This window comes from Chenopodium album, chromosome 15 (assembly GCF_948465745.1).
Source record: "Chenopodium album chromosome 15, dcCheAlbu1.1, whole genome shotgun sequence".
Classification (NCBI taxonomy): Eukaryota; Viridiplantae; Streptophyta; class Magnoliopsida; order Caryophyllales; family Amaranthaceae; genus Chenopodium; species Chenopodium album.
This window is the reverse complement of record NC_137848.1, coordinates 9,608,161-9,622,898: the sequence shown is the minus strand read 5'-3', so window position 1 is coordinate 9,622,898 and position 14,738 is coordinate 9,608,161. Positions and strand designations below refer to the sequence as shown.

At 34.0% G+C, this 14,738-nt stretch overlaps 1 protein-coding gene across 1 annotated transcript; it reads right to left on the bottom strand.

Annotated features, from left to right (window-relative positions):
* Nucleotides 1–1,564: 1,564 nt before the first annotated feature.
* On the bottom strand, nt 1,565–13,585 carry LOC145581846 (lysine--tRNA ligase, cytoplasmic-like). The gene is made up of 17 exons (XM_081638875.1): nt 13,332–13,585; nt 13,154–13,232; nt 11,463–11,528; nt 11,160–11,325; nt 10,978–11,071; nt 10,656–10,741; nt 9,169–9,287; nt 9,022–9,084; nt 7,620–7,745; nt 4,763–5,045; nt 4,570–4,666; nt 4,307–4,463; nt 3,308–3,451; nt 3,145–3,213; nt 2,918–3,061; nt 2,716–2,783; nt 1,565–1,776 (listed from the first exon to the last, which is right to left on the bottom strand). Exons 1-16 carry the CDS (start codon nt 13,418–13,420, stop codon nt 2,718–2,720), a joined length of 1,848 nt encoding a protein of 615 aa, XP_081495001.1. The 5' UTR covers nt 13,421–13,585; the 3' UTR covers nt 1,565–1,776; nt 2,716–2,717.
* Between the last annotated feature and the right edge of the window lie 1,153 nt (nt 13,586–14,738).

Genomic DNA, 14,738 nt, shown 5'->3' with positions numbered 1-14,738 from the left:
TACTATGAAATACGAAGTATGACTAATAAATTGACAACAATATTATACTCATAGTGTTGTTTCTTAACAAAATCTAACATAATTACCAAGCTAAGCTTGGTCTAGTGGTAAGAATTGCACCTTCCAACCTTGAGGTTGGGGGTTCAATCCCCACTAGAGACACTTTCAGGGTGGAGATTCCTTACCCTTTTCCCCTCACTCTCAGTGTGACCCGCAAATACCGAATCAAAAAAACCGTAGGGTTGAGGACTTGAGGTAGGTTAGGGTCCTTCTCCTTCTCCTTACCTTTAAAAAATTAAAAAAAAAAAACATAATTCTTTTTTTTTTCCTTATACAAAGTATATCACAAATATTAGGGGTGAGCATGGGACGGGTACCCGTACCGTTAGTACTAACGGTTCGGGTACCCGATAACCAAAATCCCTAAAAGTGATATCCATAACCCGAACCGATAACTTCGGGTACCCGGATTTTCGGATCGATTATCAGTTACCCAATAAGATATCCAATAATGATAATTAAACTTAATTATCTAGTTATTATGATATAATTTACCACTAATTAACAACAATATCATATGATTTTGACCAAATTATTAATAATATTACTAATCATTGATATTATAAAGTAATTATGAAGTAAAATAAGAGTTTAGATTTTTTAAAAAATAGATTTAAGTAGGGAAAAAAAGCAAAAAAAAATGCTTATCGAATCGGGTAACCGTTAATTTTAAAATGATACCCAATAACCATACCCGATAACAAATTATCGAAACGGATACCCGAACCGTTATGGTTATCGGAACGGATACCCTATTTTTTGAAACGGTTACGGATCTGTTTTTCGGGTTTTCAAGCAGTTTTGCTCAGATCACGATGTATACTCATAGGTAAACAATAAGGAACAAAGTGATTAGTATTGGTTATGAATCTTATGATGGATAAAATAAGTCATTTTTATTTGAAGGAAGTTTATGTAATCGATCATTTTTAAGTATAAGTTGATTAAATTAGTTAAAGTTTACCAATATATATATATATATATATATATATATATATATATATATATATATATATATATATATATTTGACACCACAAATAATTGATTAATGAGACACCAACCAAATTTTTCCTCAAAAAAAAAAAAGACAACAACCAAATTATTTTTAATCGATAAGATACCGAGTTGGCTCCAACCTATCACAGGAAGAGACTAACCATTCCTTCATCTCCTAGTTCTAAATAAGGATGAACAACAAACACTATACAATCAACCAACATCATCGAGAAAATTGAGCAAATTTTCGTATGCATTGCCCTGACGCAAGAGTAAGAAAGACATAAGATTTTTTTTTTTTTAAGGAAATTTTTAATTTATTTATTATAATATTATTTGTGATAATTTGGACATAATATGACATTGGTTTTTCCCGACTGATACTGTAATTTTTTGAAATATAACATGAGATTGGACAATTGTTATTCTAATGGCTTCATGTGTAGGTATAACATCAAAAATCAAGCACTAATTCAGTTAATTTAGTATATGAAACATAAAAACAAATGAAGGAAACAGCCAGACATCGTATAAATCTAATAATATGCAGAAAAATAAACAGATGTTACTGATACTGTTACAAAAGGCTGAATCACACGTCCCTAGAGTAACAAAAATGGTGTAGAACTGAAAATGATTTACGATTCAATTAGCAAGTCACCTAAAGTAATCACATAACATTTGCCAGTGGTGTCAACAAAAGTAATCTTCAGCTCCAGCTGCGAATGTCCCAGAAAAAAGATGAACAACTATTAGTATAAATGTTGAGAATAAAGCATATGACAGATTGAACTGCCAAAAATATACTCCATAAGAATTATTGTGACTTGAGGATTGGGGCAAAGCAAAAACGGTTGTGTTCCAGTTATAAATCCAAAGCCGGGTTATGGAATCTAAATTTCTGAAACTTCAGAAACAAAAGGAAACAAACAATCTAGTAAACACACATTTTCAACTATATCAATGTTCACTGGCAACCTTGTTGGTTTCGACTTCCTTAATTCCTCCCCAATTTCATACTTGTATTTTGTATCTACCATAATGTCACATTTTCCTCTGCCAAATGAAGCTTTTTCCAGGAAACCCTAAGTTTGCTGTCACTGCAAGTTTCTCTCTAACAGCAACATTTTTTTCATATTCCTCTGTTAATAGCAAGTTACTCTTAAGCACTGTCAATCTGTAATAGCGGCCCACACACACTTTCTTCTCAAAACTACCAGTCTCTATCATCTTGTTAATTTGGAAATTAAAAACAAAGTCACGTGCCAAATACTTCCAACCATGACATTTAAGATAGTATATCCACTTAATTTTCAAATCCTTTGAAAGTATTTTAACATCACAGCAAAATGCCCACCTACCTAGTACATGATGCTTGAGGACTACTAACATATGATACTAGGTAAAGACAATTTAGTGGTGCAAACTAGAAACTTTGATGATCAAAATGTTATGGTGTCTTATCTACCATATTTTATTATTTTAACAAATTAGTCCAGTCTCAAATTAAAAAATAAAGAGCAAACTGAAATATGCTGCAGCCCTGCTAGCTCGGGTAAATGCAATTTGTCTATAAACTATGGTGCCTTAAACATTAACAAAAAGGCATTTTGTCTACAAATTATGCTTAGCTTAAACATCAAAAAGAGCTGCAGTACCTTTAGGCTTTAGCTGGTGTGGTTGTAGGCTCATCCTGAGGCTTCATAGCAGGGAAGAGCAAGACTTCCTGTACATGCAACACAAGAAGTCAGGCCTAAAATAGGCAACCATGAAATTTAGGACTACAGAATTAATTAGTTCGCATGCACCAACATTCACATGCAGACAAAGGTGTGCACAAAGAAGGAACCAGAATTTAACCTTTATATTTTGGGAATCTGTCAGCATCATTGTAAGTCGATCAATACCCATTCCCCATCCACCAGTAGGGGGAAGCCCATACTCAAGAGCTGTACAAAATGTCTCGTCCAACGCCATTGCTTCATCATCACCAGATTGTCGATCCTGAAAAATAAACGAGAATTTTAAAACAATCTTGGATACTGAGATGACCAATATTTCAGTAATTAAGATCAAGCTTTCAGCACCTTCAGTTGTTCAGCAAATCGCTGGCGTTGTACAATAGGATCATTTAGTTCAGTGTACGCGTTGCAAAGCTGAGCAATGATAAAAAAAAAAAAAAACACAATTAAATTAAGCAAAATTGGAAGAACGCCAATGAAATAAGAAAGACAAAGGTCAGTCACATACCTCATGCTTGTTCACAAACAATTCAAAACGCTCAGTCAACCCAGGCTTTGACCTGTGCCATTTAGCTAACGGACTCATTATCTCTGGATGATTTATGATAAAAGCTGGATTTACGCAAGTTTCCTCCAAAAAGTGTCCCACCAACTGCAAATAAGATTAAGCATAGTAAGTTTCAGAGGAGAAGTGGGGATAGGGTGGGAACAAAGCAGGCACAGAACCAGAGGGATGCAAACAGCTGAAATAACTGATGAGGCAAAACTGTACCTATTTATAATGGAATACTATACCCCAAAACAATCTTTTTGTTTTTTTCACAAAGGCTAACAGGCCTAACACTATGTTTGGATAGCAATTATGAAGGGAAAGGGAGCGTAGTGGAAGTAAAGGCAGGGAGGGAGAGGGTAAGATTCTATTTTCTTTTGCAATCTTTCCAATGTTGAAAGGATTTAATTTATTAAAGTTGAAGGAAAATGCCAATTCCTCCCCTTCCCTCCTTTCATATGCTATCCAAAAAGGGATGAAAATTCCCTCTTTTTTTCCAACTAAATTCCACTATTTGTTCTTTAATCAACCAAAACCCCACTATTCTTTGTATGACAAGTTTTAAAGTGCTCCTTAATTTGGAGAACAAATCCTAAATCAATTAGTCACAGTCTAAACATTGCTTTTGTCATAAGAAATTAGTCTCTCTCACACACACACATACACATGGATCTGTAAAGAAAACTGCCCACAGAACTTCCCTTGCGCTTCACCAATAGCAGACAGCTATTGCCAACAAGTATGCAACACATATGGTTTCAAACAGCTATTATCAAATACAAATATTGGATTTCATGTTAAACAACCACAAACATTAGAAAAACTTGCCAAACAACCGCACATGCTATAAGATGTGCATTAACCATTTCAAATAAAAGGGAACTTTGATGTTGAGGCAGTGTAGATATAATTAACACTTCCACGTCCATATCATCATACAGAAAAATAGAAACTCACTTTATCCAATAAACGCGTAGTTGTTTGTGGAGGTGGGCATTTCACATCATACTTTGCACATGCATTGATCAAATATTGAGTAGTCTCTTCACTAGCTAAATCCTTGGGTATGGACAGATTTGCCATTTTCTCTAATTCCTCTATCATGTCAATCCTCCTGCAATATAAGGATTCAAAGGGTATTTAATATATGCAATTTCCAAGACCTATTATTAAAACACTCTAAGTAAAAATAATCAAGATGGTATTAACAAGACACATACCTGTAAGGAGGAGTGAAATCAATCTCAATAGGCTCCTTATCTAGCCCATTGGCATGAAACTTAATGACATAACCACCAGTCAATTCCTTCACCATCCCTGTTGGAACATAAATGGTTAAGAACCTAAAACCATGCATGGGAAAAAAAAAAAAAAAAAAAGTTCACCAAGATTATCTATCTCATAGGTGCTTACCACTCAACAACTTTTCAGTCATCTCCATCAGATCATTATAATCTGCAAATGCCATGTAAAACTCGCATGACGTGAACTCAGGGTTATGTGTCAGGTCAATACCCTCATTTCTAAACAGCTTCCCAATTTCATAGACACGGTCTAATCCACCAACAACTAGCTCCTTCAGATACAGTTCGGGCGCAATACGCATATATAGCTTCATATTTAGGTCATTGTGATATGTCACAAATGGGCGAGCCGCTGCACCACCAGGAATCATGTTCATCATTGGTGTTTCAACCTGAAGTGAAGGAAATAAATCGATTTTGCATTATAAATAGTTGATGAGTGTTTCAGGACATAAGAAAGGATTCCAGAGAAGAAGGATGATTTAGCCAGTTCCATAATGACAATAAGATAATTTAAGAAAAAAAATAACAAGGTAGAACATGAAATTTCAGCCAATCCTCCACTGATTTATGCATCAAAATTCTAACAAGTATGCCATTATGAAAGGGTAAGGATGTTTATAAGCGAATCGGGTTTACTGGAAGTCTGGAATTCACCCATTAATCAGAAGATTGCAAATGGAATTGTCAAATCATATTTATTCCAAATAAGGACTGGGCATTTTCAAGAACATTAACAGTTGATCCATCTTGATAGTTTTATAAGAAGAGAAAGGGGCAGTGGGTAATAACTTTAGAATAAATAAGACATTGGTAAGGGATCCAGTTAGAGGGTGTACTTATTTCCTCTACATAAGGATATAATGGGTTGTCATAGGTTCCTCCATCAAGCCCTAGCAGCCATCAACACTACCTCACCCCATCCACCAATGATTTATCTTTGCCTGTATTTGAATCCTAATAACTCTAATTCATTTTACTCAATCCTTCTTCTGCAGTCTCAGTATTACCTGGACATAACAGGCCTCAACAGGAATCAGCAATGGTTCCACCCAGCCACCATCAGTTTATCCATTACTGCATAAATTAATCATCCGGTAACACTTCAAGTTCATGGAACCTCTGATTTTTATTAAAAGGGTTTGCCTGTCTAAGGGTTTTGGTTCTTAGTGTTGTAAGCTTCTCATTCCACACACATGCTGATATGCACATTTTCCATAATGTCAAATATCCAACTCTTCTAACATAACACATTTCTGGCCATGTCTAATCCTGCACTAACTTTTCAGTCCTGTCACCGGGTGCAAAAAATCAAAACAATGGCAACTACAGACTTTAAAGCAAAAGCTTGGGTAGAAAAGTAAGGAAATAATTGGAAAAGGGAAAATATAGACCAGATTAAGCCCCTAGAGGAACGATACCAAATTAATTAATAACCACTCTGCCTAGCAAAGGCAAAGCAGGTGGCTATACCAATCCAGAATACTATTATGACAAATATATAATGACAGGTACAATAAGAAAGTGAACAGCTACAATGAAATACATGGTGACATATTACTAGACCTGGCAATCCTGACCCAGACCTGATGACCCGACCCAAATGACCCAACCCATGACCCGAATCGACCCGAAATTGACCCAAACCCAAATCAACCCAACCCGACCCATACCCGACCCGAAGTGGAATTGACCCGACTTTGACCCAAAACCCGAAACGACCCGAAGTTGACCAAGACCCGAAGTGACCCGAGACCCGAAGTTGACCCGAGACCCAAAGTGACCCGACCTGTAACTTGAATTAATTGACCCAAATAGACTTGAAACACAAAGTGACCCGGACCAAAATTATCTTATACCTTAAATGACCAGATCTATTAAAGCTACTTGACCTGAGCAAACCGACGCGAAATAGAAAAAAACGGCAATCAAACTGATTTAGTTTTTTTTTATTAAATTGTAATGTGTAACAGTGTAAGTAATTTACATATTTTGAGCATTACTTTTCTCGATTTATTCGGCCTTTTATCTCTACAAGTTATTAAAAATTCATAAAAAGATTGAAATTTAACGACTATTCTACGGAGTTTGTCCATAAAATTAAAAAATTAACTAAAGCTCGAAATAAAAGTCACAATTCTCACAAGTCTAGAAAAAAAATAGTACAATAATAATGTGTACATAACATAATGTTCAATACCAAATGAAATTACAAAATATTCTATAGTCAAACAATTACTATGTTCCATGAAAAAAGTTGCCTTAGTAAATATAGTGAATTTCTCATCAAAAAATAAATAAATATATATATAGAGTTAAATTTAACCCAATGCATCGACCCGAAGTTGACCCGAAATTGGACCCAAAGATTGACCCGACCCAAAAATTGACCCAACCCGAACTGACCCGACCCAAACTCGACCAAAATGTTGACCCGATACCCGACCCGATTATCAGTCGACCCGAAATCAACCAAAAATCCAAAATGACCCGACCCAAACTTGACCCGATAACTTTTTGACCTAAACTTGACCCAACCCGAAATAATCCGACCCAAATGACCCATTTGCAAGGTCTACATATTACTAGTAAAAAAATGAGCAGAGTAAATAGATATTTTGCAGTCCCAGTAAGTGCTGATCAGATGCAGTTTTGACCAGCAACCTGTACTAGCTATTAATGATAATTTGCTATAATCATCTTGTGGTAAGAGTAGTGCCTAGTGCAGTGTTAAAAATATGCTGTAGTCAATTTCCCATGCACATTAAAAATATTTCCTTGATGTTCAGCATATTAAACTACTTGTACAGAACTCACAAGCACAAAACATTTATTATGGTGAGGATAAAAGAGAAGGAAATGCTAATCCCTTAATCACCCAAAAATAACGAAAACATTGAGAAAATTTTCGTTTCAGAAACAAGAGGATAGCACAAATTTTCAATGGAGAAGAAACAGAAATTTACCTCTAGGAAACCAAGATTGTCAAGAAACCTCCTGATATATTGAATAATCTTTGAACGGGTCCTGAATATTTCTCTGACCTCAGTATTTAACATCAAATCCAAGTATCGTTGGCGATAACGGGTTTCCTACAAATAAAAAGAGAACAAACATGCAATCAGCATGGTTACAAGAAAAAGAAACCTCCTCTTTTTCTTTTTCTTTTTTTTTTTTTTTTTTTTTTTTGCAAACAAAGAAGTAAAAGCTGTGCAGGAAACAAAACAATGTTTCATTCCCATACACAGCAGACAGCAATAAGCATTTTAAAATTGTACAGCTTGCCAATGCTTAATTGCTTGACATATAGAGAAAACCTCAAACATTAAATGTAATGTCATACCCTAAACAAAGAATTATGCGGACCATAAAATAATATCCAATATATTAGGACAACAAAATAGATAATCTTCCTTTCTATGAGAGCTCCAAAGACTAAGTTAGTTCAAGGGATTCTAGAATGAGGTATGGGTTTGAAATGGATAATACCCATACCATGCTGGTAGTTGACAAAATACTTCCTCCGTTTTTCATTAGTTGATGAACTCAAACTATCTCATCATTTTAATTCTCTTAAGTCTTAAATTAACTCTTTCCCCATACATTTGTTCCCCTCTTTCTCCAAAGAAAAAACCAGTAGGCATATTTGAACAAACCATCTATTCGATACAGATTGCTTCGGTGAGAAGCAATGGTCAACAGACACCAGAAATCAGAAGAGCAACAACAGCCAGCGGGATAGAGCCAAGCATGGTTAAACACTACGAAAAAAGAATAGGAGACAGCTGCTACACTATTTCAGGTCTTTTTTTTATATTGGTTTCTGGAAATTGGAAAAACAACTAAGCGTATCAAGGAAATTTCGGTTACGAGTAACAGATGTACATTTCCAAATACAATTCCCTAGCAGGGACCTCGAAGGAAAATGTTTGTGTAACAAGTCTACAGCTTACTGCAAGTAATGATGGCAACAAACAAACAGGATAACAGGGATTGAAATATTTAGTTCGGCTACAGCTTTAAATCATGAATAGCTTTTCACATTTACATTGTAAAATCTGAACCAGCAAAGCATCATTCAACCAGAGCACAATAGCAATTATCATTGAGTGGTCAACCAACACTATACACTACGACATAATTGTATGAAACTATATGATTCGTAATGGTGCAATACATTAGGCGACAATACAGTGCTATGGAAAAGGGAGGAAGACTTCCTCAATAGGAATTTGATTAAATGCACAAGCCCATAGCTCCTAAAGTAAAATTGTATAACACAGGAGCCAGAAAGCTAATTCCATGCTGGCAGGATGAAGTAAGCAGAGGGAACAGTCAAATGTATAATTTTTCAAAAAACTCCAGTACCTGGTCCTTCAAGATGTACATCTCGGGATTTCTTGTACTTCCAGGGACCCAGACTTCACCTTTCTGAAATAGAATAATACATTATAAGTAGAGCTAGAAAGCTAAATTGGCACTGCTCAAACAAAGGTAAAATTTAACTATCTTTACATTGGCGTTCTCTGAAGCAGCAGCAACACCAGGCTTCTGTCTAGGCATCATATGGAGGCAATGAGATAAAACAACAAAAGACTTGGGGAAAATACTTAGTTCCCCTCTCTTTGTTTTCCCTGTATCGGAAGAAGATACGTCAGTCCATGAGGAAAGGCTGGCAAGATTGACAGCACCTATATGTAAGGTGACACTGCATAGGAAACTCAAAGAAGACTAGGGGGAGAATTGATCAACAACTTTATATTAAAATTTCAAAAAACAACTGATATTGAACTTTCTATACTTCCCTTACAGCAAGAAGCTAAAAATTGACACTTAAACATCCATTCATTTGAAAGTTATACAAACCTAATAGTAACATTAATGAGAAACTAAGGGGCCGTTTGGTTCATCAAAGGGAAAGGGAATGACTTAAACAAAGGGAATGGAAAAGAATAGAATGTAATTCCCTTTCTTTTGCAATTTTGTTTGTTTTATACAACATTAAAATCACAACCACCACAAAACCACCATACAACCACCACAAAAACTACCAATTCACTTCTCCTTTCCCTTTTGCTCCGGCCACTGTGAATATCCCAACCACCCAGTCACCCCACCGCTGCCCCTCTCCCTACCCACGAAACCCTAGCCCTCGAGAAAGCTCGGCAATGGCTGCACAATTGACAAGGACAGCCGTTGCAATTGCGGCCGTATGAAGGGGAGGTTGCAGTCCGGTGGCGAAATCTTTTCTGACAAAGGGAGGGAGGTCTTAGCTGTTGCAGATGGCAAAGGAGTTGAATTTTAAGGGTTTTTCAGTGGGGAAGGAGAGGGGTTTCGGGATAAAGTGGGGCGCCGAGGGGTTGTGGTAGGGTGGCTAGGTGGTGGGGAATCTTGCGCCTAGGGTGTTCGGCTGGGCGTTTCACGGGGAGGGAGGAGGGTTTTTTTTTAGGTTTTTGCAAGGGTGGAGGAAGGGTTTCGGGGGAGGGGAGGGGCGGCGAGGGTTGGGGGAGGGGCGGCGAGGGTTGGGGAAGGGACGGTGGTGCGGTGGCTAGTTTTCCGATGGTGTGGGTAGGTAGGAGGGTGGTGGTGTGGTGGTAGTTACTAAGGAATGGGAATGGAAATACCTAGGGGGGTGGGGAATCAACTTAGAGGGATTTGGGGGAATGAAGAGGGTAAAGGGAATGGGAAAAAAGGCCTAACAAACGACAACAAAGGGAATGAGGGCAGTTGATTCCCATTCCCTTTGATGAATAGTACTACGTATTAAGTATTAACAATTTTACGCCGGGACTGGCAAAATAATGTAGTTTTGCAAATGCTTGACATATCTCACCTACCCTAACAGTTCCCCACCTTCCTCCCCACCCCCTTAAAAAAAGTATATACGTCGTATGTGTGTTTGTGTAAAAGATAGATAAAACAATACAGAGCATTTATCTCCAAGCATTAATTGAACAGAGACTAGATTTTTCAGACAAAATCATAAATTTTAAAACACAAACCTGGGAATCCAGTTACACCGACTATATCACCACGTTTCACAGCAGCGTGGAACTTTGAAAATTCAGCTTCGTCCAGCTCAGAAGTCCTGCAAAACGTAAAAGTTACTAATGTAGAGCAGATTTGGAAAGACCCAAAGATGTGTTCCATAAAAATAACACCGCCTCACTACCTCACCACCCCACCCCCTTACCAACAAAAAATCTCCTTATGTAGGGAGGGTGTCATTGTACCTAATTTCATTCATAAATTCTACAAAACAAACATTACAACCATGTATGCATTATGTGAAAGCAGAAGATTAATAACATAGTAAACAATTACCTGGCATCAGCCATCACTTGGACTTTGACACCTTCGCCATGCAAATCATAAAAGAAAAGCTTTGAAGATGATGCACGCTTGCTCATGATTCTCCCTTAAAAAGAAAAGGCAACACATACATTATCAAAATTGCAAATCATTCAATGACCCTCTAATTTGCCACAAAACTTAACATTCCCTACCAGCTATTGATACTTGCACATCCTCAAGATGGTCCCCATTGTTCAAAACACCATACTTCTGAATATATTCAGGGATACTCAATGTAACAAAGAACTTATGTGGGTACGGATTGATTCCTGCCGCCTTCTGTGCATCCAGCGATTTCACCCTGTTCTCAAAGTATTGCTGCCGCAAAACGAAAAAACCCACAATTCAATAAAATCAACAAAACAATCCTGTCTTCAAAAGATTCGCCTAATAACAATCGTGAACACGACCATGAACTAATCAAAGCTAACAAAAATATCGAATAAATTACATACAGTAGGGTCCATATCCTCATCGTCAGCTAATTGAGCCTTCTGACCTTGAGAGCTCGGCATTGCAGCCTACACACAAAACAACAGTTACAAAACAATTAGCACATAAAATCATTAAACTCTATATATAGAGAGTGTTCACAAGACTAGTCCTAAATCTGCGATAAACATTATCTTCCTATTATATCTATCACTCACTAAGGCCCTGTTCTTTTGAGCTTCAAGCATAGCAGAGCAGAGCAGATTTCAGCAGAGCAGAGCAGATCAGATTTCAGCAGAGCAGAGCAGAGCAGATTTCAGCCGAGCAGAGCAGATTTCATTAATATTAATATTATTATTATTACTAATATTATTATAATTACTAATATTATTATTACTATTATTAATATTATTATAATTACTAATATTATTATTACTATTATTATTATTATTATTACTATTATTATTATTATTTTTACTATTATTATTATTACTATTATTATTATTACTATTATTATTATTATTATTACTATTATTATTATTATTATTATTATTATTATTATTATTACTATTATTACTACTGCTACTACTACTACTACTACTACTATTATAATCATTAAATTTTATTATTAAATATTAATTATAATTAATAATATTTATATTATTAAATATTAATTATATTATTATTATTAATATTATTATTATCAAATATTAATTACGTTATTATTAATATTATTATTATTAAATATTAATTATATTATTATTAATATTATTATTATTAAATATTAATTATTATTATTATTAAATATTAATATTTAATAATATTATTATTATTAAATATTAATTATATATTATTATTATTAAATATTAATTATATATTATTATTAAATATTAATTATATATTATTATTATTAAATATTAATTATTATTATTAAATATTATTTATATATTATTATTATTAAATATTAATTATATATTATTATTAAATATTAATTATATATTATTATTATTAAATATTAATTATTATTATTAAATATTATTTATATATTATTATTATTAAATATTAATTATATATTATTATTATTAAATATTAATTATTATTATTAAATATTATTTATATATTATTATTATTAAATATTAATTATATATTATTATTATTAAATATTAATTATATATTATTATTATTAAATATTTATTATTATTATTAAATATTATTTATTTATTATTATTATTAAATATTTATTATTATTATCATTAAGTATTAATTATTTATTATTATTATTATTAAATATACATTATTATAATAATAATTCAATATTAAGTATTAATTTTAAACAGAACAGAGCAGAGCAGATCAGATTGAAGCAGAGCAGAGCAGATTCAGCAGAGCAAAGCAGAGCAGCTCTAAAGAACGGGGCCTAAGTAAGTTGCACTTCTTTCCAAATAAAATTCAAATAATTCGAACCAATTCCAAAGAATTTACACAATATTCATACAAAAACTTCACAAAATCAAAATGTCAGAATACAATTTACAAAATTATAATCAAATTTACAAAAATTAACTCAATTTCCAAATTATTGATAATTACACCTACTTAGCAATTCATATTCATATACTATTGATTCATAGTAAAACTTCCAACAACTATAATTCTGGCTAAAAATGTAAACACAATTCAATCAAAAAAAAAAAAAACTCAATTGTCCAAATACCTGCTTAGCAGCCTTCTCCTCCTCCTTACGACGACGCTCTTCTTCTTTCTGCTTATTCTTCAATTGCTTCTTCAACGCACTAATTCCAGAAAAACAAAATCAATCAAATTACAAGTACCAAAAAAAAAAAAAAAAAAAAAAAAAAAAAAGAAATTGAACGAATTGAATGAAATTATACTTCTTGCTGAGTTCGGGTTCAGGATTAGGGTTAGAATCCATAGACAAATTAGCGACGGACTTGGCAGCGTCTTCGGCCGGAGACGCCATGAATGACGGCGGAGAAGAAGAAGAAGAGAGGAGAGAGAAAGAGTGCGGTGGTTGAACAAGGGCGGCGCTGAAAGTAAGTACAGTGAGATAGAGAAGGAAGGTGTTTAGGGGTTTTTTTTTTTTTAAAGAAAGAGGTGTTAGGGGTTTTGGTTTGGGCTTTACAAATGTTTCATTTCGTAGAGTTATTTTATGGAGACATTTTTGTAAAGTAATAATAATAATAATAATTTAATAATTACTTGGTCACTTTATTCAAAAAAAAAAAATTACTTGGTCACCAAGTTCTGAATTTTTTGGTTACTTGGTCACCAAGTAATTAAAAAAATGACTTCCCAATGTTTTAGAGTAGCTAATATTTAGGCCCTATGTACTTTACCTTACAAAATACTCGTAATATTAATTAAAATAATTTCATTTCAGTAAAAATAAGTTCATTATAGTAATATTAATTTCAATTCAGTAAAAATCAGTAACTTTAAAAAGGAAATATAATATGAATTCAATAAATATAATTTCAGTTCCGTAAAATTAATATCAGTTTAGTAAAAATAATTTCAGTTTAGCAAAAATAAGGTGAAGTGAACGGAGCCTTAGTCTGCATAATGCACGGGTTAATTTTTTGGTTAAATCAATCAAAGTCTTAATCCCATAAATGAGATAATTTTTTGGTTAAATGTATGTTTTCAATTAAATAGGTGTACAATTGTGTATTTGGATTGTTCTTAGATATTTTTAAATCAAAATATGTGTAGATATAAATTTTATTTTATTAGTAAAATGAAATACTACGTAAAATAATGCAATACATTATTCTTTTTACTAAAAAAAAATTAAAAAATGTTTCCTTAGTTAATATCAAGAAACACGAGGAAACCTAGGTTTATCACATTGATAAAATTTTGTAAATAAAAAGTCTTGGTTTTTCCAACCCACTTGGACAACTGGCAATGATGGATGAAAATTGATGGACAACTGGCAATGATGGATGAAAATTGATGGAGTTAGAGAGCTTTCTCCATTGAAGCAAGGAGGTGCAGCAAAAATTAGTACAGTACCTCTAATCTCAATCAATATCGTGAGCTTCAATGTTGGAATAAGTTAGCTTCAATGGACAACCACCATTTCTCCACCAGATTTTGGCAGCCTCGCCACCAAATTAAACTAAAACCCTAAGAAAAATGGAGAAATCAAGGGCATTGTTTTACCGTCCTCCATTAAAGTTACTTGTGAGCTTCAATCCCTTCATTAATGCTCTTCAAGTGCTCGCCGCTTGCTACTTCAAGATTTTGAGTGATGATTTCTCTACAGAGGCGTAGCC